General features: G+C 47.4%; 1 protein-coding gene across 1 annotated transcript in view; it reads left to right on the top strand.

Annotated features, from left to right (window-relative positions):
* Positions 1 to 18,520, top strand: part of PNPLA1 (patatin like phospholipase domain containing 1) — a 44,031-nt gene extending 25,511 nt beyond the window's left edge. The window contains exons 4-8 of the mRNA XM_008062996.1: positions 1,234 to 1,443; positions 2,384 to 2,444; positions 12,293 to 12,913; positions 16,243 to 16,321; positions 18,391 to 18,520. Coding sequence (XP_008061187.1) covers positions 1,234 to 1,443; positions 2,384 to 2,444; positions 12,293 to 12,913; positions 16,243 to 16,321; positions 18,391 to 18,520 — 1,101 coding nt within the window. The remainder of the gene's footprint in view (positions 1 to 1,233; positions 1,444 to 2,383; positions 2,445 to 12,292; positions 12,914 to 16,242; positions 16,322 to 18,390) is intronic.
* Positions 18,521 to 23,091: the final 4,571 nt, after the last annotated feature.

The raw sequence follows: 23,091 nt of genomic DNA, 5'->3' as shown, positions 1-23,091 counted from the left end.
AGCCACTGCACTCCAGTCTGGGCGACTGAGTGAGATTCCAACTCAAAAAAAAAAGATGAACTTCCCCCAGCAGGCCTGGGATTCTCTTTGGACCCACCTACCCATTACTGAGCCCAGCAAATCAAGACTCCACATGCCTGTCAGATTTTCCCAAACTTGGCAGAGAGTAGAAGACAAACCCGAAGCGTTGGGACCTTGAGCCTCAAATGATGAGGATCTTTGAAGCCTCACAGATTTCACTGTGCCACTCAGGGGACTTGTAAGATGATGCAAGCTCTGATCCGGTGGGTCTGGCATGGGCCTGAGAGTTTGTGTCTCTAACCAGCTCTGGGGGCTGTTGGTGCTGCTGGTTACACATTGCATTTGAGTAGGGATGGTCTAACCCAGGCCCCCTCCTCATTTTATTTTAATTTGTTTTTTGAGTTGAGGTATCACTCCATCACCCAGACTGGAGTGCAGTGGCATAATCATGGCTCACCATAGCCTTGACCTTCTGGGTGCAGGTGATCCTCCCGCCTCAGCCTCCCAAGTAGCTGGGACTACAGGCACACGCCACCACATCCAGCAATTTTTAAAATATTGCTCAGGCTGGTCTCAAATTTCTTGGCTCAAGCAATCCTCTCTCCTTGGCCTCCCAAAGTGCTGGGATTATAGGTGTGAACCATCATACGCCCCCCCCATCTTATATATAAGAGAAAATAAGGTTCAAAGAGCAAGATTCAGGCAGTAGGAGCCATATTGTACGCCAGTGAGGCAGTTCCCAGGAACCCCGGGAGTTAGAGCTTGGTATTTGTCGTCTTTCGTTCATAGATGAGAAGCAGAAGCCCCAGCAGGGAAGGGGCTTGAAGGTGGGAACAAGGTGAGGCTATGGCAGGGGAGCACAGGTCCTAAGGAAGGGGGTGATCGGGGGAAGGTGGCAGCATCTAGCAGTGGGATCGGGTAGCTGGTGGAGCCACTCAAGTTTAACCAGAATATGTCTCCCCCTCCCTAGTCACAGAGGGGAGCCCCAGTCTCAGTGCCAATAATATGGCTGAGGGGCATCAGTGCAGGGACAGAGCACTGTGTTGGGAGTTCAGAGGCCAAGTGATCGTGGGCACACCACTCACCCACCAGAACCTGTCTTGAGTCTTGCCTTGAAGTGTCTTCCGGTCCTGCTGTCTCATGGACCCATTTCCCTGAGTGAAGGTGAGAACTCTGGCCCCAGACGAATATTTTTCGCTCCACCCCCTACAGAGGTACATCGATGGGGGGTTCACAGGCATGCAGCCCTGTGCCTTCTGGACAGACTCCATCACCATCTCCACCTTCAGCGGGCAGCAGGACATCTGTCCCCGGGACTGCCCCGCCATCTTCCACGACTTCCGCATGTTCAACTACTCCTTCCAGTTCTCCCTGGAGAATATCGCCAGGATGACTCATGCCCTGTTCCCCCCGGACCTGGTGGTGAGAGACAGGAGGAGCCTAAGGAAGGGGGTGATCGGGGGAAGGTGGCAGCATCTAGCAGTGGGATCGGGTAGCTGGTGGAGCCACTCAAGTTCCAGCGGTGTCTCCTTCCCTCAACTTCCTCCTAGACCTGTATCTTGGCCTTGCCGCCAACTAGCTATGTGACCTTGGACAGGACCCCTAAGCTCTTCCAGCCTCGGGGTTCTTCCCGATAAAACGAGATGATGTCAGAACTGCTGACAGAAATGTTAACTGAACCCTTCCACTCTGAGCGTCAATGTACCAGCGAGTGTCAACAAACCGCAAACCTTGAGCCAAAACCAGCCTATGGCTTGTTTTTGTACAGCCTGTGAGCTAAGAATGGGTTTTCCATTTTTAAAGAGTAAAAAAAAAAAAAAAAAAATAGAGGGAGAGAAGAAGAAAGAGAAGAATATGCAGCAGAAACTGCATGTGGCCAGCAGAGTGGCAAATACTCAGTATTCGGCCCTTCACAGCAAAGTTCCCCAGGCAGCATTGCGTGTAACCGTTAAGCATCCTCGCAATAGATGCCATTATTGCCCCCATTTTACAGAGAAGACATTGAGGCTGTGAGAAGTTACCTCCACACAGCCAACAGGTGACAACACTGAGGAGACCTGAACCCAGACCCCAGCTTTCGCTCTTCACGTGGCCCGAATGCACCTTCTCTGGTTCTGCCATAAACACCCCACCCTCTCCTGCCCGCGGGGAGGCCGAGGATCGGCTGTGAATGGTGCAGCTGATGAAAGCAGACTCCCGGGGGACACGTGCTCGGGAATCGCTGCCCAGCGGGGCATGGGACGCGGGAGGGGGACGTTGTGAAAAACCCATCGAGAGCCACAAGAGCAGGTGCTGCGGGCGAGGGGCTGTGGCTGTCTCTGCTGCTGCAGCCTCGGTTATTCTCCTGTGCCCCCACCCTCAGATGCTGCACGACTACTACTACCGAGGGTACGAGGATGCGGTTCTGTACTTAAGGCGGCTGAGTGAGTACCCCTTGGGCCCCAGGGAAGGGGAGGGGCGGGGGCAAAGCAAGGACAGGAAGCAGAAGGGCGGAGTAGAGGGCATGCCCCCCAGATCTGGGAGCTGGAGAGCCCTTCACGGGGAGAGCTTGAGGTGGGCGTGGGGACCTGACAACCTAGGCTGTCCTGATGGGCCACTGGGGACAGAAATCAGGATGTGGGTGGAAAGTGGGCTTTGGGGTTAGCAGGGGCACCGTGCCCAGAACATGTGTGTACATATATTTACGAATTTTAAAACTATGGCTAGGAAATACATAGTTCAAATCTTCTTGGAGAAGTCTGTTTTCCTGTCATTTCATTCTCTTCTACTAATATGCTCCTTCCAATACAACCATATTGTTCATGCAGAACTAAATGTGACCAGTTCATATACAGATAAGACTTTGAGTGACATGTCAATCAACCAATTTGAGAGAAGAGCCCTCCCTCGCTCTATGTTGGTTTGCAAGTGTGTCCCTGAATCATCAGGGTGGATTCCAATGGCACGAATTAGACACACTTAAGGGCCATGAGGACTGTGGCAGACAACTTAGTTAAAAAGAAATGAAATGAGCAAAGAAATGAAATGAGCAAAAAAATAGAACATATTTTGAGAAAAAGGAATCCCTTGGTCAAAAGGTGTTACCTAAATGTTATATCAGAAGTTTCTTTCCATGTTGCCACCCGGTCTCCGTGATTGTCTTTTTTGGCGGTTGTACAATATTCCATCCCAGCTGTTTAGAAAAGTTTGCTTGATCATTCCTTTGAGCTTTCAAATGTCCACTATTTTCTCTTCTCTGAGTCAGTGTCTTACTCTGTTGCCCAGGCTAGTGTGCAGTGGCATGATCATGGCTCACCATAGCCCTGACCTCCTGGGCTCAAGATGATCCTTCCACCTCAGCCTCCCAAGTAGGCACACCCCACCACACTTGGCTAATTTTTTTATTATTTGTAGAGATGAGGTCTCGCTATGTTGCCCAGGCTGGTCTCAAACTCCTGGCTTCTAGCAATCCTCCTGCCTCAGCCTCCTAAAGTGTTGGAATTACAGGCATGCGCCACCACATCTGACCTGTTATGTAGCTTTAAAAAACATTGTGGGGGTGAGATGAAGGAGTTAAATGAGAGTTCTTTCTAGCATATGTTCACTTTTATCCTCTTCAAAATTGCTTTCTGCTTTCCCAAGCTTCCCATTATCCTGTGTCTTTACTTTCTCCTGGGTCCTTTCTCCCAAAGAGAGGAGTGGGGTGGAGAGAGAAGAGAAGAGCCAGATGAGAGAAAGCACATTCCAGAGGCAAGTAGCCCCACTCCACCCACATGCTGTGTGTCCTTGGGCAAATCACTTTCCCTCTCTGAGGCTTGGTTTTCTAATCTATGAAAAAGGACTTAGATGCTAGTTCCTGACACTTACTGTGTTCTTGAGTAGTAATCAATCGCCTCGGTTCCCTTATCTGTAAAAGGGGGCTGATCATGAAACCTACCTCCAGGTTTTATTGTGAGGATCAAAGAAGTAAAGCCAGGTAAAGTCCTCAGCACCAGTGTTGTATCCTTCCCTTCCCTCTCACAATTTGATGAGTTCTCTTTTGTGCACGCACACGCGTGTACACACACACACACACACACACACACACATACACACACACACACACACACACACATACACACACACCTGTGAAACCCTCACCACAACCAAGATGGTGAACAATCCATCACCCCCACGGTCCCACCCATGGTCAATCCAGCCCACCCCCAAATGAAACCTCATGGTGGCACTTCAGGAATCTACCCAAAAGCTTGAGGCAGTATATATGGAGACTGACAGATTTTCCAGTGGCCCTGGAATCAGTCCAAGTGGGAACGGATACAACTCATAAAGAAGAAAATGTGTCGGCTGGCTCCTGGCTATTCTTCCTTTCCAAATTCACCAGTGTATACGCAGCTTCCCAGTGTAGGTTTCACCTCCTAAATCCTCACCTGCCATCGGGAAGCAGAAAGTGGGTGTCTGCCTTAGCCTCCGCCTGACTGCCTCCTGGATAGAGGTCATCTTTGGCAGGAAGCCACACCCCAAAAGACGTCACTGTCAACTCCTCAACTCATATTCCCACATCCTCTTCTCCTCCCTCCCGAGGACTCAGCCACCTAATTATTCCTGCTGCCGGGCAATTCACTCTGCCCACACTTGGCCTCCCTTGGCAGCAGCCTCTGCCAAGGGAAGAGCACTGCACACTGGCATGCTTGAAAATCCACATTCCCCACACAGAAGTGCAAACGTGAGCGTTGAGTGAGGTTGGAGCTCAGAGGATGCCATGTCTAAAATATCCATCCAGCAGCCAGACATGCCTGGCCAGGCATCCCTCCCTCATCTCCCTCCTTCTTTTCTTCTCTCCTTCTCTTTCCTCTCACAATTTGATAAGTTCTTTCTTGTGTGTGCGTGCGCGCGCACACACACACACACACACACACACACACACACCCCTATGAAACCTTCACCACAATCAAGATCGTGAACAATCCATCACCCCCAAAATATCTTCATGCCCTTTTGTGATTTCTTTCCCCCTTCCCTCGCTCCCCTCATTCCCAGGCAACCCCAATCTGCTTTCTGTCATTATAGATTAATTCGCATATTCTAGAGCTTTTGATAAATAGAAGCTTACAGTGTGAACATTTTCCATTTGAATTCTTTTTTTTTTTTGAGTTGGAATCTCACTCTGTCACTCAGACTGGAGTGCAATGGCCGCTCCCAGCCACCGCATCCTTGACCTGCCGGGCTCCGGCGATCCTTCCGCCTCAGCCTTCCAAGGAGCCGGAGCTACAGGCGCACGCTACCACGCCCAGCTCATTTTGATTTATTGTAGAGATTAGGTCTCATCAAGTTGCCCAGGCGGGTCTCAAACCCGCGGGCGCAGGCAATCCACTCACCTCGGCCTCCCAAAGTGCTGGGATTACAGGCTGAGCCACCGAGCCCGGCCTCCATTTGAATTCTTACACTGTGCATAATTATTCTGAGATTCACCCATGTCACCGCGTGTATAAATAGTTCATTCCTGGTTACATTCCCTGCCATTGTATGAGTGGACCACAGCTTGTTTATCCACTCACCTGTTGGTGAACATTTAGGTTGTTTCCAGATTTGGGCTATTATGAATACAGCTGCTGTGAACACTCATGCATGAATCTTTGTATTGGAAGTACAAAGGGGACCCAAAAAACCCCACAATTGTCTTTTTGGAGGGTGGGCCCTTGTAGTACACTTAGAATTTGTTCCTCTGGATCACACGGTCAACCAAAGTTTTTATCTGGAAATTTTGAGAAGGTTTCATCACGACTTGTAGAAGAAACGTCCCAAGTTGTGGTCAATAGGTGACTGGTTCTTCCACCATGACAATGCACCTGCCCACATTGCACTGAGTGTTCAGCAGTTTTTGACTGGAAACAGCATAGCCTCTGTGCCCCACCTACCTTATTCACCTGGTCTTGCCCCAAGAAACTTTTTTTTTGTTTCCTTGGATGAAAAAAGTCCTCAGAGGGAAACATTTTGTCCCTGTGGAAGAGGTGAGACCCCCCAAAATGACAGAAGCACTAAAAGTCATCAAAATGGATGAGTTCAAAAACTGTTTTGAGCAGTATAATAAGCATCTTGATAGGTGTATTGCATCAAATGGAGAGTACTTTGAAGGTGATTGAAGGTTAAACATGTAAGAATAAATACACAACCTTTTATAAATAAATTCTGGGGTTTTTGGGTTCTCCCCCTTGTATGCCATCATTTCTCTGGGGAAAATACCCAGGAGTGGAATGACTGGATTGTATGGTGCATGCATGTTTAACATACATACATGAATATTTAATAAAATATACACAACAAGATCATCTTAACCATTCTTAAGTGTGTGGTTCAGTAGTGCTAACCATGTTCAAATTGTGCAGCGGTTCCCAACCTTTTTGGCATTAGGGACCAATTTTGTGGAAGACAGTTTTTCCACGAACAGCAGATAGGGGGATAGTTTCAAGCACATAGTATTTATTGTGCACTTTATATTATTATTACATTGTAATATATAATGAGATAATTATACAATCATCATTTTTAAGAAAGAGGCATGGATGGAAGTGATAAATAAAATAATGGGTGGGCCACAGGCAGACTAAAATAAGTGTCAGATTCCGATTTAAAGCCTACCACCAGATGCAGCTGTACAACTGAAGTATATCAACTTGCTTGCCGCTCACTGATAGGGTTTTGATATGAGTCTGCAAGCAATTGATTTATTATGGTCTCTGTGCAAAATGCTCGCTGCTAATTTTAATCTGTACTTGCAGCCGCTCCCCAGCGCTAGCATCACTGCCTCAGCTCCACCTCGGATCACCAGGCATTAGAGTCTCACAAGGAGCGTGCAACCTAGATCCTTCACATGCACAGTTCATAATAGGTTTCTGCCCCTGTGGGAATCTAACCGCTGCTGATCGGACAGAAGACAGAGCTCAGGTGGTAATGTGAATGATGGGAAGCAGCTGTAAATTCAGGTGAATTTTTGCTTGCTGGCTCACTGCTCATCTCCTGCTGTGTGGCCCAGTTGCTAACAGGCCATGGACCTGTACCGGTCTAGGGCCCAGGGGTTGGGGACCCCTGTTGTTGTACAACAGATCTGTGAAACTTGTTCACATTGCAAAACTGAAACTCTATACCGGTTGAGTTCTCCTCCTCCAGGCCCTGGCAACCACCACTCCACTTTCTGTCTCTGTGAATGTGACTGCTCTAGGAACCGCATATCAGTGGAATCCTTCAGTCTTTGTCTTTTTGTGGCTAGCTCATTTTACTTAGCATAACGTCCTCAAGGTTTAGCCTTATTGTAGCTTGCGACAGCATTTTCTTCCTTTTTAAAGCTGAAGAATGTTCCACCCTATGTATAGACCACATCTTTAAAAAGTCTATCCGTCTTCGTCTGTCAAAGGACACTTGGCTTGCTTCCACCTTGTGGCTACTGTGAATAATGCTACAATGAGCATGGATGTATACATCTCTTTGAGATTCTATTTTCAGTTCTTTTGACTATGTAACCAGAGGGAGTGTTTGGCTTTTTTCGAAACTGCCAATTTGTTTTCCAAAGTGGTTGCACCATTTTACATTCCCACCAACAGTGGATGATAGTTCCAGTTTTTCCAAATTCTCGCCAATCCCATGATATGTGCAGTCTTTTAAATTTTAGCCATTCTAAAATTGTGATGGTGTGTTACCATGTGTTTTAATCTGCATTTCCCTAGTGAATAACGATGCTGAGCATCTTATCATTTCATATTGGCCCTCAATTCTTTGGTGAAGTGTCTGTTCCACCCTTTTGCCCATTTCCCATTTAGACCTTTTATAAGCTTTGTTTTTTAGAATAGTTTTAGATTTATGGAAAAATTGTGACAATAGTACAAGGTGTTTGTCTCACTAGATGTCATAATATGGTACATATATAACATGATACATAGTGTGGTACATTTGTTACAGTTAATGAACCATTGTTAACATACATTGTTATGAACTAAAGGCCATAATTTATTCAGATTTTCATAGTTTTTACCTGATTCCTTTTTCTGCATCAGGATCTCATCCAGGATACTACATTAGCCATCTTGTCTCCTTAGGTTCCTCTTGCCTATGACAGTTTCTCTGACTTTTCTTGCTTTTGATGAACTTGACAGTTTTGACTACTGGTCAGTTTTTGTAGTACGTTTCTCAACTGGGATCTCCCTGATGTTTTTCTCATGATTAGTCTGGGGTTATGGGTTTTGAGAGGAAGATCACAGAGATAAAGTGTCGTGTCGTTCTCAACACATCCTATCAAGGGTACATGCTGTCCACATGATGTCTCTCTATTGATGTTGATCTTGGCCACCTGGCTGAGGCAGTGTTTGTCAGATTTCCCCATTGTGAAGTTACTCTTTTTCCCTCTGTCCCTACTATAGTCTTTGGAAGGAAGTCACTATGCACAGCCCACACTGAAGGAGTGAGAAATTATGTTCCACTTCCTTAAATGCCAAGTACCTACATAAATTCTTTGGGATTCCTGCATGGGAGGTTTTCTCTCTTCTCCCTGATTTATTTACTGATTTGTCATTTGCTCATATCAGTATGGACCCATGAATAGTCATTTTATATTTTGGGTTATTATTCAATACTATTTTATATATTTTGTTCCTCAGATTGTTCCAGCTTTAATCACAGGGAGCACTTCCAGTTGTTTTTGGCTTTTGCCCATTAAAAAAGATTGAATTATTTTCCTATTTAAGAGTTTTTATATAATCCAAATAAATGCCTTTTATCAGAAATATGATTTGTGGTTTGCAAAAGAGTTTGCTTAAAAAAATGGCTTGCAAATATTTTCTCCCAGTCTGTGATCTGTCTTTTCAATTCCTGAATAGTATATTCCAAAGAGAAGAAATTTTAAATTTTTATGGAGTCCATAATGTCAATTTTTTCCCTTAGGATCATGCTTTTGGTGCCTTATCTAAGAAATCTTTACCTTGCTTAAGGGCACAGAGATTTTTTTCCCCCTTATGTTTTCTTCTAGAAGTTTTAGATTTTTGTTTTATCATTTTTCTTTGATCTATTTTCCACTGATTTTTTGATATGGTGGAAGGTATGAATCAAAGGGAGTTTTGGGACTTGTTGCTGTTGTTGTTATTTGCATATGGATATCCAATTGTTCCAGCATTTTTTGTTGAAAAGACTATTCTTTTTCTATTGAAATGGCTTTGCAGGCTGGGCACCGTGGCTCATACCTGTAATCCCAGCACTTTGGGAGACTGAGATGGGAGGATCACTTGAGGCCAGGGTTTGGAGACCAGCCTGGGCAATATAGAGACCCTCCTCCGTCTCTGTTTTAAAAAAGAAATGATTTTGCAAATTTGATTATCATCAGTTGCCCATATATATGTGTCATGATTCTATTTCCAGACTTTTATTTTGTACCTTAATAGATGTCTCTATATTTTACTGTCTTGATCACTGCAACCTTATGACAACTCTTGAAACCTCATAGTGTTAGTCCTCCAACTTTGGTCTTTTTCTTGTTTTACCCTTTTTAGTTTTCTTAATTTTTTGAGATAGAGTCTTACTCTGTCATTCAGGCTGGAGTGTTTGGAGTGCATGGCTCTCTGCAGCATCAAACTCCTGGGCCCGGGCGATCCTTCCATCTCAGCCTCCCGAGTAGCTGGGACCAGAGGCATGTGCCACTACACCTGGTGAATTTTTTTAAATTTTTTTGTAGAGACAAGGTCTCACTTTGTTGCCCAGGATAGTCTTGAACTCCTGGGCTCAAGCGATCCTTCCACCTCAGCCTCCCAAACTGCCAGAATTACATGTGTGAGCCACCACATCCAGCCAACATTGGTCTTTTTTGAAGTTGTTTTTGCTAGTCTAGGTCCTTTATATTTCCCAATTAGTTTGTCTATTTCTTTTTCTTTTCTTTTTTTTTGTTGGAGTCTCACTCTGTCGCCCAGGCTGAAGTGCAGTGGCACACTCACGGCCACCGCAGCCTCGACCTCCTGGGCTCAGATGATCCTTCCACTCAGCTTTCCAAGTAGCTGGAACTACAGGCGCACACCACCACGCCCCACTCAGTTTTTCAATTATTGTAGAGATGCGGGCTCACCAATTGCCCAGGCTGGTCTTGAACCCCTGGACTCAGGCAATCCTCTCGCCTCGGCCTCCCAAAGTGCTGGGATTACAGGCTTGAGCCACCACACCCAGCCAGCTTGTCCATTTCTACACAAAAAGCGATCTCTTGTCAACCTATTGCCATCCTGCAGTTGCCACCTCAGACCTCAACTTATTCTGCACCCCAACAGAGGCCTTTGCCTTCTAATTTCCAGAGACAGGCAAAGCTATCAGAGGGATGTTCTCTCAGCTCCCTGCCACCACAGACGCAGACTCACCTCTTCCCGTGCCCCTCCCTCCAAGGAAGCGTCCCTCTTCCGGCCTAAAGCCCACCCCACTCGCTGTGCTCCAAACCCTTCCCCATCTCAGGGCCCTCCAATTAGCCATCATTCCCCTTCTCTCTTATACATCCAACCTCCCCCTCTCAACTTTTGAATCTTCACTAGCAACTTTCAAATCAGCCCAAGTCTTGCCTATTTTAGAAAACTTGCCCTGGGCCCCTCTCACCCTCTCCTGACTCCATTCTGGTTCCTTCTTCTCACTCTGTGTTTCCTCTCCAGGTGCTATCCATAGCCGCCATCCTGGTGTCAGTTACCGCCCATATGTGGCACTCCCAAATATGTTTTTCTAGCCCTGACCGCTCTTCTTGCTTTTTTTAATTTTTGGAGTCAGTGTCTCATTCTGTCACCCAGACTGGGGTGCAGTGGCGCGATCATGGCTCACCGCAGCCTCCAGCTTCTGGGATCAAGCGAGCCTCCCACCTCAGCCTCCCAAGTAGCTGGGACTATAGGCCTGGCTAATTTTTTTCACTTTTTGTAGAGACGAGGTCTCACTATGTTGCCAAGGCAGGTCTTGAACTCCTGGGCTCAAGCGATCCTCCCACCTTAGCCTCCCAAAGTGAGGGGATTACAGGCACAAGCTACCACCCCCGGCCCCTGATCTCTTCGCTGAACTCCAAACCCATATACCCAACTGCTCACTTGTCATCTCTCCTTGAACATCGCACAGGCCTCTGAGACTCAACATGTCCCCAAACTCATGACCTATGCTCTCCCACTCCTTCCCAGGCCCAGTCCCCTCCCACGATGACCCTCTCAGCAAACAGTAGCAGCATCCATGACTGCACAAGCCACATACCCTCCCTGTCGTCCCCATCAACCCATCATCGCTTTTCATTGATTTCACCTCCTAAACACAATCTACTATAATACTTTCTAGGTCCTTGAAAAGCACGAATCCTGTTTATGAAAATACTTGGAAAACCATACTTGCAGACACCATGCTCTGCCAGGGGTTAGTATTGCCACCTGTGACCCCATGCCCCAAATGACACTTGTCGGCACCCTGGCATGTTTGTCTGGACCTCTCTTGTCCTTCTCAATGAGTCTGACAGCCACAATGACCTCCTGAGAACCAGAGTCAGCTCGTCACCTCCCCTGCCTAAAAGTCATGCCACAAAAATGCTTTCCATGAAATCCAAGGATCCTCACTCCTGACCACTAGTTCTTACGTGGCCTGGCTCCTGCAGCCTCCTCAGCCCCTTCTCCTAGCATGATCCCCCCACCCCTGCTCTAGCCACACTGACCTTTCGGCCCCTGCCCACCTCCTGCTGGGCCCTTAAGTCTTGTGGCCTCTGTGCATGCTGTTCCCTCTGCCGAAATGCCCCTCCCCATGCCACCCTGACCAAGGTACATTCAAGATAAAGAGGACATGCACATGGTCACTATGAATGGTCTGCATGGCAGCAGAGGGAGAGGGACCCAAATGATTTACTGAAGCTAGGATGTAGAGTCCTAACGGTGATTCAGTCAAACCGTAGTTATTATGGTAACCATCACAGATCAGCCAGGCCTCCTTTGGGATCAGCCCCAAGTCCAGCGAGACCCTTTTCTTTTGGGGGTGACCATTCTGGGCCCCTGTCCTTCAGAGCTCTGCTCACTGTCAGTCTCATGGGAAGCTTCCCTCTCTCATAGGACCACTGTCTCAGTTTTCTGCACTGTCTCAGTTATCTGTGTGGGCAATGCCTGTGTCCACACAGGTGTTGAACTGTAAGCCCCAAGAGGTCAGGAGCCATCACAGTTGTTTTCACTCAAGCAAGTAAAGAAAGGGCATTGAAAAGCACTAATCCTGTTTATGAAAATACTTGGCCATGCTGCTGCCTGTGACCCCATGCTGTTATTTCTCCTAGATGCCGCTTACCTTAACTCTCCCTCCAAGAGAGTGATTTTCCCCCGGGTGGAAGTATATTGCCAGATAGAACTTGCCCTTGGCAATGAGTGCCCCGAACACAGTCAACCAAGCCTCCCGGCACAGCGGGCCAGTCTGAAAGAATCCACACCACCTCACACGGAGTGGGCTCCCAAAGAGGATGGGAAAGGTGGCCGTGGTCCACCTGTGTCCCCACCCAGGCAGATGCCTGAATCCACATGTGAGCAGCCCATGGAGTCTCCTGTTTCACCACTTGTCTCTTCGTTTGAGCAGTCACTTGCATCGCCATCGGCCTCATCTCTGCCACATTCTCCAGATGACATGCCACCTGTATCACCCCCAGCTGTGCACACACCACCCAGCCCCACACTGGGCTCATCACTGCCTATCACGCCACCTGGGCTGTCACCTGTGTCACCTCAGCTGCAGGAACAGACCTCTGGATTGCTTCCCAGATCCCCGCCTTCCCAGGCATCGACATCGCCCAGGCCATTCCTGGGGTCTTTGACTGTGGGAACACCTCAAACAACGCCCCGAGGTTCTTCTTCACCCTCACCTGCACAGTCACCTGTGGAAAAACTGAGCCCAGAACAGCCCCAAGGTATGGACCCTTGTGGTTTCTCACAATTTTCTCGTGTCTGGATCCCCCGGGCAAGTGTGGCTGATACCCACTGCTCTAGGGGCGAATTGGCGAAGTTAGTGGCTACTTTAGCAGTTCTGCCCATTGTGAGTACAGGCCACCACAAGGGGGCGGTGCAATTGACATTGGTAGGCTCCCCTTGGTGCACTGTTTCTCAAAGTGTGGTTCCCTCTACTGACAGCAAAAGCATCACCTGAGAAATTGCTAGAAATGGTGATTCTCAGGGCCTACCGCAGACCTGCTAAATGACAGACTCCGGGAGTGGGCTTCACTGTCCTTTGTACAAACTCTTCACATGATTCCTTTGCCTGCTTTCATTTGAGATCCACTACTCCAGTAGATTTTTACTGTGAAAACCACTGTGCTGGGTGGTACTATCAAAGTGTGGTCTGCAAACCAATCTAGCCCTCAACTGCTTGCTACCAACTCACAATGGAATGCATGCAGAGATTGGGAAAAAGCATTTAGAAACGTTTATAGCACTAAGACATTGTCAAGACATCCCAGGGCTTCATCATTTTTCACTAATTCATTTGCATTGTATTTCAAAAAAGTACTAGTCTGTTATGGGTTATGAATACCATTTTTAAAAAACTGGTTCTTAGCTGGGAGCATTGGCTCATGTCTGTAATCCTAGCATTTTGGGAGGCTGAGGCGAGAGGATTGCCTGAGTTCAGGGATTCAAGATCAGCTGGGCAACTTGGCAAGACCTTGTCTCTACAATAATTTTTTTTTTTTTAAATGAGCCAGGTGTAGTGACACATGCCTGTAGTTCCAGCGCCTTGGAAGGCTGAGGCAGAAGGATCACCTGAGCCCAGCAGGTCAAGGCTGCAGTAGCCATGAGCATGCCATTGCACTCCAGCCTGGGTGACAAAGTGAGACTCTGACTCAAAAAACAAGCAAAAAAAACCTAGCTCTTTGCTATGGATCGGTGGAGAGGCACCATCGCAGGGGCTGCAAAGATGAACCATTCTCGAATCCTACTCTCAGGAAACCTCTAGCAGAGAAGATGACATGGACACTAACCTCAAAAAGACATGAAGGGTTCGGTACCATATAACTAACCAAAACACAGTGTCAGAGGGTATTCCTAGAGAATAAGGTCACGTCTCTCTAGGGGAATATGAAAGTCTTCTTGGAGGTGACAAGGGCATTCAGATGGGCAGGATGTTGACAGTCGTGCCTTGTGGGATAAGTGGAATGGAGCAGAAGGAGCATTTAAGATTGTATCCATTCAAGAGGTTTGTGTGCAGAGTAGGAAAGCACAAGGTACATTAAGGATGAAGAGGACGTGTGTGTGGCCACCATGAATGGTCTGGGTGGCAACAGAGGGAGAGGGACCCAAATGATGGACTGAAGCCAGATTGTGGAGTCCTAAAAGTGCATCAGCCAAACCAGAGTGATTATAGTAAATGTCTCAGATCAGCAAGGTCTCCTTTGGGGATCAGTCCCAAGTCAGGGGAGACCCTTTTCTTTAGAATATATTTACTTTGATTCTTTTATTTGTTTATTTTAGAGAGAGGGTCTTGCCCTTTGCCAAGGCTGGAGCACAGTGGTGTGATCATAGCTCACTGCAGCCTCAAACTCCTGGGCTCCAGGGATCCTCCCACCTCAGGCTCCCAAGTAGCTGGGACTACAGGCATACGTCACCACGCCTGACTAATGCTTTGATTCCTTTCATCACAACAAGACAAAAACATGAGGCCATTAAGAGTCAGAAAATTGGTCAAAGTATGTTACATGCTTTTATTTCTGGGTAAAGGCAAAGCACTTATATTATAGTACCCACACCTGTGTGTAAAGGTGGCCCTCTTCAAACTTCTGAGCAACGTTGGGCCCCGAGGTGGCACTCCTCGCTCACGTGTGGAGGGGACAGAAGGTACATAGAACCCAGTGGCTCTCAGCTGGGAGTGAGTTTACCCCCCGGGAGATATTCAGCAATATCTATAGATATCTTTGGTTGTAACCTAGTGGGTGGAGGCCAGGGATGCTGCTAAGTATCTTATAATGCACCAGACAGCTCTCACAACAAAGAATGATCTAGCTTTTAATGTCAACAGTATATACCGAGGTTGGGAAGCCCTGTTACCGCCCACAGCTGAGTCTCCACAGTGATCTTCTAGGACAACTGTGGCAGTTAGGCACGGCAGAGCCTCCCCCGGGGTTAGTGCTATCCGTCACCTAGTGATGGCCATTGGCAGTATTAGGGGACAGGAGAACTGTCAGAAGCCCTAGGAAGAGCCATAAACAAAAGGAAAAGCCTCGCTGCCAATGGACTTGGGAGAGCTAGAGACACCCAGCAGGTCCCTAACAAGAGGACTTCAGGTAAGGGAATCAAATATATTTTATATGACTTTTATTGACATATATTATATAATTACTTATTAGCCTTCATATATTAACATATCTTCATATTCCTGAAAATATGCAGAGAGCTTACTGAAGAACAATGGGTATAAAACTATTAATAATCTCTATTCCAAGAAAAAAGTACTACATAAAGCATGGGATGGCCGGACTCGGTGGCTCAGCCTGTAATCCCGCCTTTGGGAGGCTGAGGTGAGTGGATTGCCTGAGCCCGCGGGTTCGAGACCCGCCTGGGCGGCGAGACCTCATCTCTACAATAAATCAAAAAATCAGCCGGATATGGTAGCGCATGCCTGTAATTCCGGCTACTCGGAAGGCTGAGGCGGAAGGATAGCCGGAGCCCAGCAGGTCGAGGCTGCGGTGGCCGGGAGCGGCCACTGCACTCCAGTCTGGGCAACAGAGTGAGACTCCAACTCAAAAAAAAAAAAAAAAAAGCATGGGATGGAATGTTCAGGCCCCCAAGGGAGATTTTTTTCTTGAAAACTTTAGCTAACATGCTGCTTTTGATAGGATTGTTTCTAATATTTTATTTATTTAGTTACTTATTTATTCATTTATTTATTTAAATAGGGATGAGGTCTTGTTATGCTGGCCAGGGTGGTCTTGAACTCCTGGCCTCAAGCAATCCTCCTGCCTTGGCCTCCCAAAGTGCTGGGATTACAGCTGTGAGTTACTAAGTCTGGCCAATCATTTCTAGTATTACCTCAAGGGTCAGCACCAGTCCTCCCACAGACACAGCTGGTCTGTATCTCAATCAAATCCAAACACACGAGTGTAAATGTGAGAATTGAGTATAGATAGGAGAATTTGGGGACAAGAGAGCTCTTTACTGTTTTTAAACATTCTCCCTTACTTACGACTGTACTTTCAAAAATGACTAAGTATCCCTCCCCTCCCCTCCCCCTCCTTTTGGCTGTATGTAGCGCCCTCCGCCTCCTCAGATCCAGAAAGCACCACGACTCTGGTTCACGGGAAGGATGCCATCAGCAGGACGGCCGTAATGTAAGTTTCTCCTTCACTGGGAACATGCTTTTTTCCTTTTGGCTGGGGAAGGGCACACAGCTTAGTGATGTTTTCATCTCTTCAGCTGGCCCGGGAACCCTGGGATCCTTTCTAGTTTGTGTGTTGACAGTCCACCCTTTCACATCTCACAGACTGCCCCTCTCCCTCTCTTTGAGTCAGGCGCTCACTCTGTTGCCCAGACTGGAGCGCAGTGACACAATCACAGCTCACCACAGCCTCGACCTCTGGGCCATCCTTCCACCTCGGCCTCCCAGTCTCAGCTGGGACTACAGGCGTGTGCCACCACGCCCAACTAGCTTTTTTATTTTTTGTAGAGATGAAGTCTTGCTATGTTGCCTAGGCTAGTCTCAGACTCCTGCACTCAAGCGATCCTCTTGCCTTGGTCTCCCAAAGTGCTGGAATGACAGGTGTGAGGCACCGTGCCTGACCACCCCTTCTCTTTTGTTCAGTGAGATGACGTGTGGGGAACGAGCCCGTCTGTGTTGACCACGTCGTCCTTTTCCGTTCCCTCCTATGCACGCTGGGGACGCTCCTTCTTTGGGTGCGGTGGGATCTTGTGCATCCCCCCTCCCACTTGCTCATTATTTACTCTCTGGTGATGCCACAGTTCCAGAGGGCCAGCAGGCATCCTCCATCCCAGCCCTAGGTAGCTCCTGCCTGGTATGAACTGAGGGCTCTATCCGAGGTCCCCGTTGTCCCAGTGATTTTCTGTTACTATAATAAGGACCTAATAGTCCTATGCTATAGATGGTCCCCAGAACATCCTTCCTATAATGCACATCAAGTGTCTGGGTTGTGTAACATACTTGTAGACTTCATGATTATCTTTGCAATAATTATGAAAAGCCTAGGCATCTTTTTTTTTAAGCTTTCCTGGGGACCACATTAGCAAGACTCTCTTGCTGGCTGAATGCCAGTTGGATTAGCCAATGGAAGGCACTGCAGGAGATCAGAGGGGGCTCAAGGGTATTTCTCCTCCCATACCCATACCCCACCCCCATGGTCATCCCTCCTTGCCCTGGGGCCCACTCTAGTCATGGCTGGATTTCTCCAGGGCCACAACTAAAGAGGTTGGTAGAGCAGGACCCAAAGCATTCTTTTGATCTATTTATTTTCGAGCTGGAGTCTTCTTCTGTCACCCAGGCTGGAGTGCAGTGGCACACACACAGCTCACTGCAGCCTCAACCTGCTGGATTTAGGCCATCCTTCCACCTCAGTCTCAAAAGTAGCTGGGACTACAGGAGTGTGCCACCGTGTCCAGCTAATTAAAAAAAGTTTTGTTTGTTTGTTTGTTTGTTTTTAGGAACGAGGTTTTGCTATGTTACCCAAGCTGGTCTGGAACTTCTGGGCTCAAGTAATCCTCATGTCTTGGCCTCCCAAAGTGCTGGGATTACAGGCGTGAGTCCCCGCACCAGGCTCAGACTTTTTACTTTTGATGTTTGCACTCCCTAGCACATAAAATTAAAATATACCAGCTTTCCACATTTAGCATAATTTTAACTATAAGACTTTTTAAAAGACTTTGTATAAATTTAATAATTTTGACCTTGGGCACAAATTACATATTTGGTTCACATGATTTAAATTTTTTTGTATTTACATATAGCTACATATAAGTTTGAGTTTCAGTTCACTAGTTGGCATGATATTACTTAAACAGCTATTCATTGATTATATATATATTTTTAATTGCTGATCTAGCTTGGGCATCATAGCAAGACTCCATCTCTACAAAAAGTAAAAACATTAGCTGGGCGTGGTGGTGCGCACCTGCAGTCCCAGTTACTCAGAAGGCTGAGGCTGAAAAATTGCCTGAGCCCAGGAGGTCGGGTCTGCCGTGAGCCATGATCGTGCCACTGTGCTCCAGTCTGGGTGACAGAGTGACACCCCAACTCAAAAAAAAAAAAAGTTTGCTGGGGACCTCTGCTGCTCAGGCAGAGTTGAGGTGTACAGGTGGGTATGTCTACCTTCTGAACTGAGTGGGGCCCCGATACTGGGGGGACCAGGACAGGCCAATAACAAACCGTCTACTTCATCTCTTTGCCCAGGGAGAACCCTGCTGAAAACTCAAACTGGATAAATAAGATCTTTAAGAAGAACAGACAAAAGACAAGTGTCAATAGAAAAGGCTTCCCAAGACAACCGAGACCTAAGAAGCCAAGCAACAAAGTGCAGTGAGCATGACTGATGTTTCTTAAATCTCACGGGGAGGAGAAACTTTGGGAACCATATACAGAAAGAGTCCAAGGAGCATGGGGAGTTATCAAGGAGGGGGGCTGGGAGGTGGGACTTTGGAGTTAGACACATCTGACATAAGCTCCCTGCTCTACCACGTCCTCAGCGATAGTGGTTAGGACATTTGGTTTCTCTGAGCCTCCATTCCTTGATCTGTAAAATGGGGATGATATCGACTTACAAGTTTGCGAGAATTGAATGCAGTCAACTGTGTAAATTACTTCATGGAGTGCAGCATGTGTAATAGCACTCACTAAGAAGTAGGTATTGGCCAGGCACGGTGGCGCATGCCTGTAATCCCAACACTTTGGGAAGCTGGGCTGAAAGGATTGCTTAAACCCAGGAGTTCGAGGCCTCGGCAACTCGGTGAGACCTCGTCTCTACAATATATCAAAAAATTATCTGGGCGTGATGGGACACACCTGCAGTCTCAGCTTCTTGGAAGGCTGAGGTGGAAGGATCACCTAGGTCTGATTGGTTGAGGCTGCAGTAGCTGTGATTGTGCCACTGCACTCCAAACTGGGTGACAGAGCGAGACTCCAACTCACAAACATGAAAAAGCAGTAGGTATTACGGTGACTAACTTCCAGAAGTTAACTAACTCCTCTCAGCTTCTGAATAGACTCCACTTAAAAGCCAGGCTAGACAAGTGGATACTTACATGATCCTCAACCCATCACAACTCCAAACTGTTGCCAGCGCATGGCTGGGACCCCTAATCAATGCAGGCCTGCTTCTTATAGCTTTTTCACTATATCACATTGCCATTGGTTCAGTGAGTCAATATGTATTGAGCACCTACTAAGTGCCAAACGCTCTCCTGGATGCTGGCAAAATTTTTAAAAAACGGAACTTTATCCTTTTCAACACTTCACCCCTAATCTAACTTAAGATCAAAGACAAGAATAAAATCTACCAATTTGCTGAACTTTGAACCCCTCCAAAATCAGGTTTTCAATTTTTTACTGAACCATAATATTTTCATTAAAGGCACATGCATATTGTTCATGTATATATAAATGCATTCAGAAATTCAAAATACCAGCCTCAAACACAAACCAACCTGGGTATTAGCTCCAATTATTTAACTGGATTATCAAAGTGTTCTCTGAATTGACTAGGTGTGCTGGCATGTACCTGCAGTCCCAGGAACTCGGGAGGCTGAGGCAGGAGGATCCCTTAAGTCAGGAGTTCAAGTCCAGTCAAGGTAACTCTGTATAGAACAGTATATAGTATTCTCTGTATAGAACAGATCCTCTCCACATTTAATTTGTTTTGGTTGGAAAAGTCTCGAATTGTCTTAAGTAACATCCTTCCTGGTTGCTCTTGTCCCAGGTAGGAGTCCCTGGGTAGGTGCAGGGATTTATCAGCTGAGGGTCAGAGGCTCACCCTGCTGGCCAAAGGCCTACATCAGAGTCTGGGCAAGTAAGACTTAGTCCTGGTTTCTCCATTTGGGCATGTCACTTTTCTTAATGGGCAAGTCACTTTACTTAATGGGAGGCTCCATTTCATTCTCTCTCTTTCTCTCTCTCCCTGAGTTGTAGTCTCACTCTGTCACCCGGGCTGCAATACAGTGGCACAATCACGGCTCACTACAGCCTCAAAATCCTGGGCTCAGGCAATCCTTCCACCTCGGCCTCTCAAGTAGCTGGGACTACAGGCTCGCAACACCATGCCCAGCTAATTTGTTGGGGTTTTTCTGTAAAGCCAAGGTCTCACTACATTGCCTAGGCTAGCCTCGAACTTCTAGGCTCAAGCAATCCTTCCACCTCAGCCTCCCAAAGTGCTGGGATCATAGGTGTGAGCCCCTGTGCCCGCCACAGAGTCTCTGTTTGTCTCTATAAGGTCTACCCTCCCTTCATCCCACAGCCATTTGGGGCTTAAATGAGAAGATGAATGTTCAAATGTCCTGGGCAATTCTAGGTAGCAGAGACATGTCAGGTCCTTAAGACCAGTGCCCAGGCCTGCGTGGATATTTGGAAGGGTCCCAGACAGCTTGTAGGCCTGGGAGGAAGGAGCAGAGAGAGGGTCTCTGAATGCAAGAAGGAAGGACACGAAGAAACAAGTCAGCTACTTGTGACGCTGGGCAGGGAATCCCTATATTAGCCCAACATAAGTGTCACCTGAAAGAGACATTATTCATATATCTTTTGTTTCATACCTACATTCTTCATAGGATGGGCAGTTTTCTTGCTTTTCTATCACCCAGGCACAATCATAGTTCACCACAGCCTCAAATGCCTGGGATCAAGCAATCCTCCCACCTCAGCAGGTAGCTGGGATTACAGGCACATGCCACAACGCCTGGCTAATTTTTTTATTTTCTGTAGAGATGAGGTCTTGCTATGTCACCCAGGCTGGTCTCAAACTCCTCAGCTCAAGTGATCTTCCCGCCTTAGCCTCCCAAAGTGCTGGGATCACAGGCGTGCACCTCCATGCATGGCTTTTTCCCCAACATGTTTTAAAACCAACATGTACTCATTAACAGCAACCAAAAAAAAATTTAAATTTAGAAAAGCATAATTTTGTTTTAATTGCCAGAACCCCAAAACCCAGATATTAATATTTTGGTAAATACCCTTCCATATTTTCCTAACATGCACAGACAGGCTTTTTAAAATTTTTATGAAAATGCTACAATATGCTACCTACTGTGTAAGACCTTATATTCCTAGTTATTTTCTGTACATAATGCTCTTGTAATCAACCTCTATCTATTCGACCCACTTGTAATTAGTCCCTCTTCGGTGGACTCTGGGGACACGACAGAGGTCAGCCTGTTCTCAGTTAACTGGCAGGAGAACGCCCTGAAAATAGATCAGTCAGAGGGATCTGCCTCCACCGGAGGCTCTCTAAATGCAATCCCGAGATCAGCAGCATCAGCATCTCCTGGGAGCACATTAGGAATGCACATTCTTGGGCCCACCCCAGACCTACCGAATCAAAAACCAGGACTGGGCCCAGCAGTCTGTACTTGAACCACTGGCTTCAGAGAGGAGAACAGCACAGAGGAGAGGCAGCAAACTCATGCTGTCAGCTGGAGGATCTCAGGGAAGGTTTCCTGGGGGAGGGGAGGAAGGTGAGAGGGAGTTAGTCAGGCTGGGGGTGGGGTGGTGTAGGGGAGGCTACTGCAGGGACAGAGGTGGCCCAGAACCAAGAAGCAGTAGTCTACACAAGCGGCTGCATGGATGGAGGGAGGGAGAGGCTGGAGGTGAACTTGGAGGCATGGCAGGACGTAGGTCAGGCAGGCTTGGAGGCCCTGCTGATGAGGTTGGACTTGCCCTGTGGTGCGGGGGAGCTGTCGTGGGGTTCAAGCAACAAGGTGACAGATTTGAAAATGACGGAGACTTTTGAAGATGATCCAAGAATGTGCAAGTCCACATCTCGGCAGAACGCGGGACTGTGCAGGGGTCTTTCTCCAGTCTCCCAGAGAGGGCAAGTGACTTACCCAGGGTCACAGAACAAGTGGAGGTAGGGCTTGGAACTCAGGTCTCCTGGTTTCCCCTCTTGTCTCCTTTCCCCTCATGTGTGCTGCCTCAGCCCCGCCCGTCCAGGTCTGCTCCCCACTTCCGAGACAGTTTGGGTCACCTGTAGACCTCAGCCCAGCTGGATCCAGGAACACAGCTGCCCTGAGGTGTGGGATTCCCTCGGAGGGCCCCGGAGGGTAGATGCTGCCTGTCCTGTCCCGGGATGCTGTGGTGACCCATGCTCATCAATTCAGCTTCATTGCTTCTCCCATCTTTCCCTTTCCAGTCACAGTTAAGGTCAACACTAGCCCAGGCAGCACCTAGTACACTAAGAAAATTGCGTCCCTTCCTAGAGAACTTGACTGCCAGCTGCTGGAAAATTGTCAGAATGTACTGACTTTGATAGAACAAGACATTTGACTGCCAACTGCTAGGAAACTGTACAAATAACACAAAAACACACATATGAACACTCTATGAGTCACTTACCCCTTATGTAGGGCATTGTGCCCTTGTATAGTGTACAACCTGCACAACTGTGCTCATTGATCTGGGGACCACTCCACCCCTACTCTCTTCCTTGAAAATCGGGTGTCAGCTTAACTTTTGTAAACTGAACAATGTTTCAAACACCATTTTATCATCTCTCAGTGGAGAATTCCATTTGCTGAGCAGCCAAGGACCCTTGTATAATAACTGCCTTTGGCAGAAATGGAGATCTCCAAACTCTGTGCATCAGGTCAGCTATGAAGGGACCTGGCTACTTGCCACAGGTGAATGAAGCTGTAAAGGATGTCCTCAGAGGAACCAGGGTTAGGAAGGTACTAAATGGGGGACTCGGACGTAACGAATCTGTGTCCTTTTCCTAGGAAGCTGTGAATCAAGAGAGGAAACCAGAGCGGGAGCAGGAGAGAAGTTGGGGAACCTGAGGCTGAGCCTGCTCCCCACTGCCCTCAGATACCCTCCCCTGACCCCAGGCCTTTCGGGGCCCAGGAGCGACACCCACTGCCAGTTGGGTGTTTCCTCCATGGGCTGATTGTCTCAGCT

This window comes from Carlito syrichta, unplaced genomic scaffold (assembly GCF_000164805.1).
Source record: "Carlito syrichta isolate Samal-C Ts95f unplaced genomic scaffold, Tarsius_syrichta-2.0.1 Scaffold306319, whole genome shotgun sequence".
Lineage (NCBI taxonomy): Eukaryota > Metazoa > Chordata > Mammalia > Primates > Tarsiidae > Carlito > Carlito syrichta.
The sequence above is the reverse complement of the archived record's forward strand: the minus strand, read 5'-3'. Positions and strand labels throughout refer to the sequence as shown.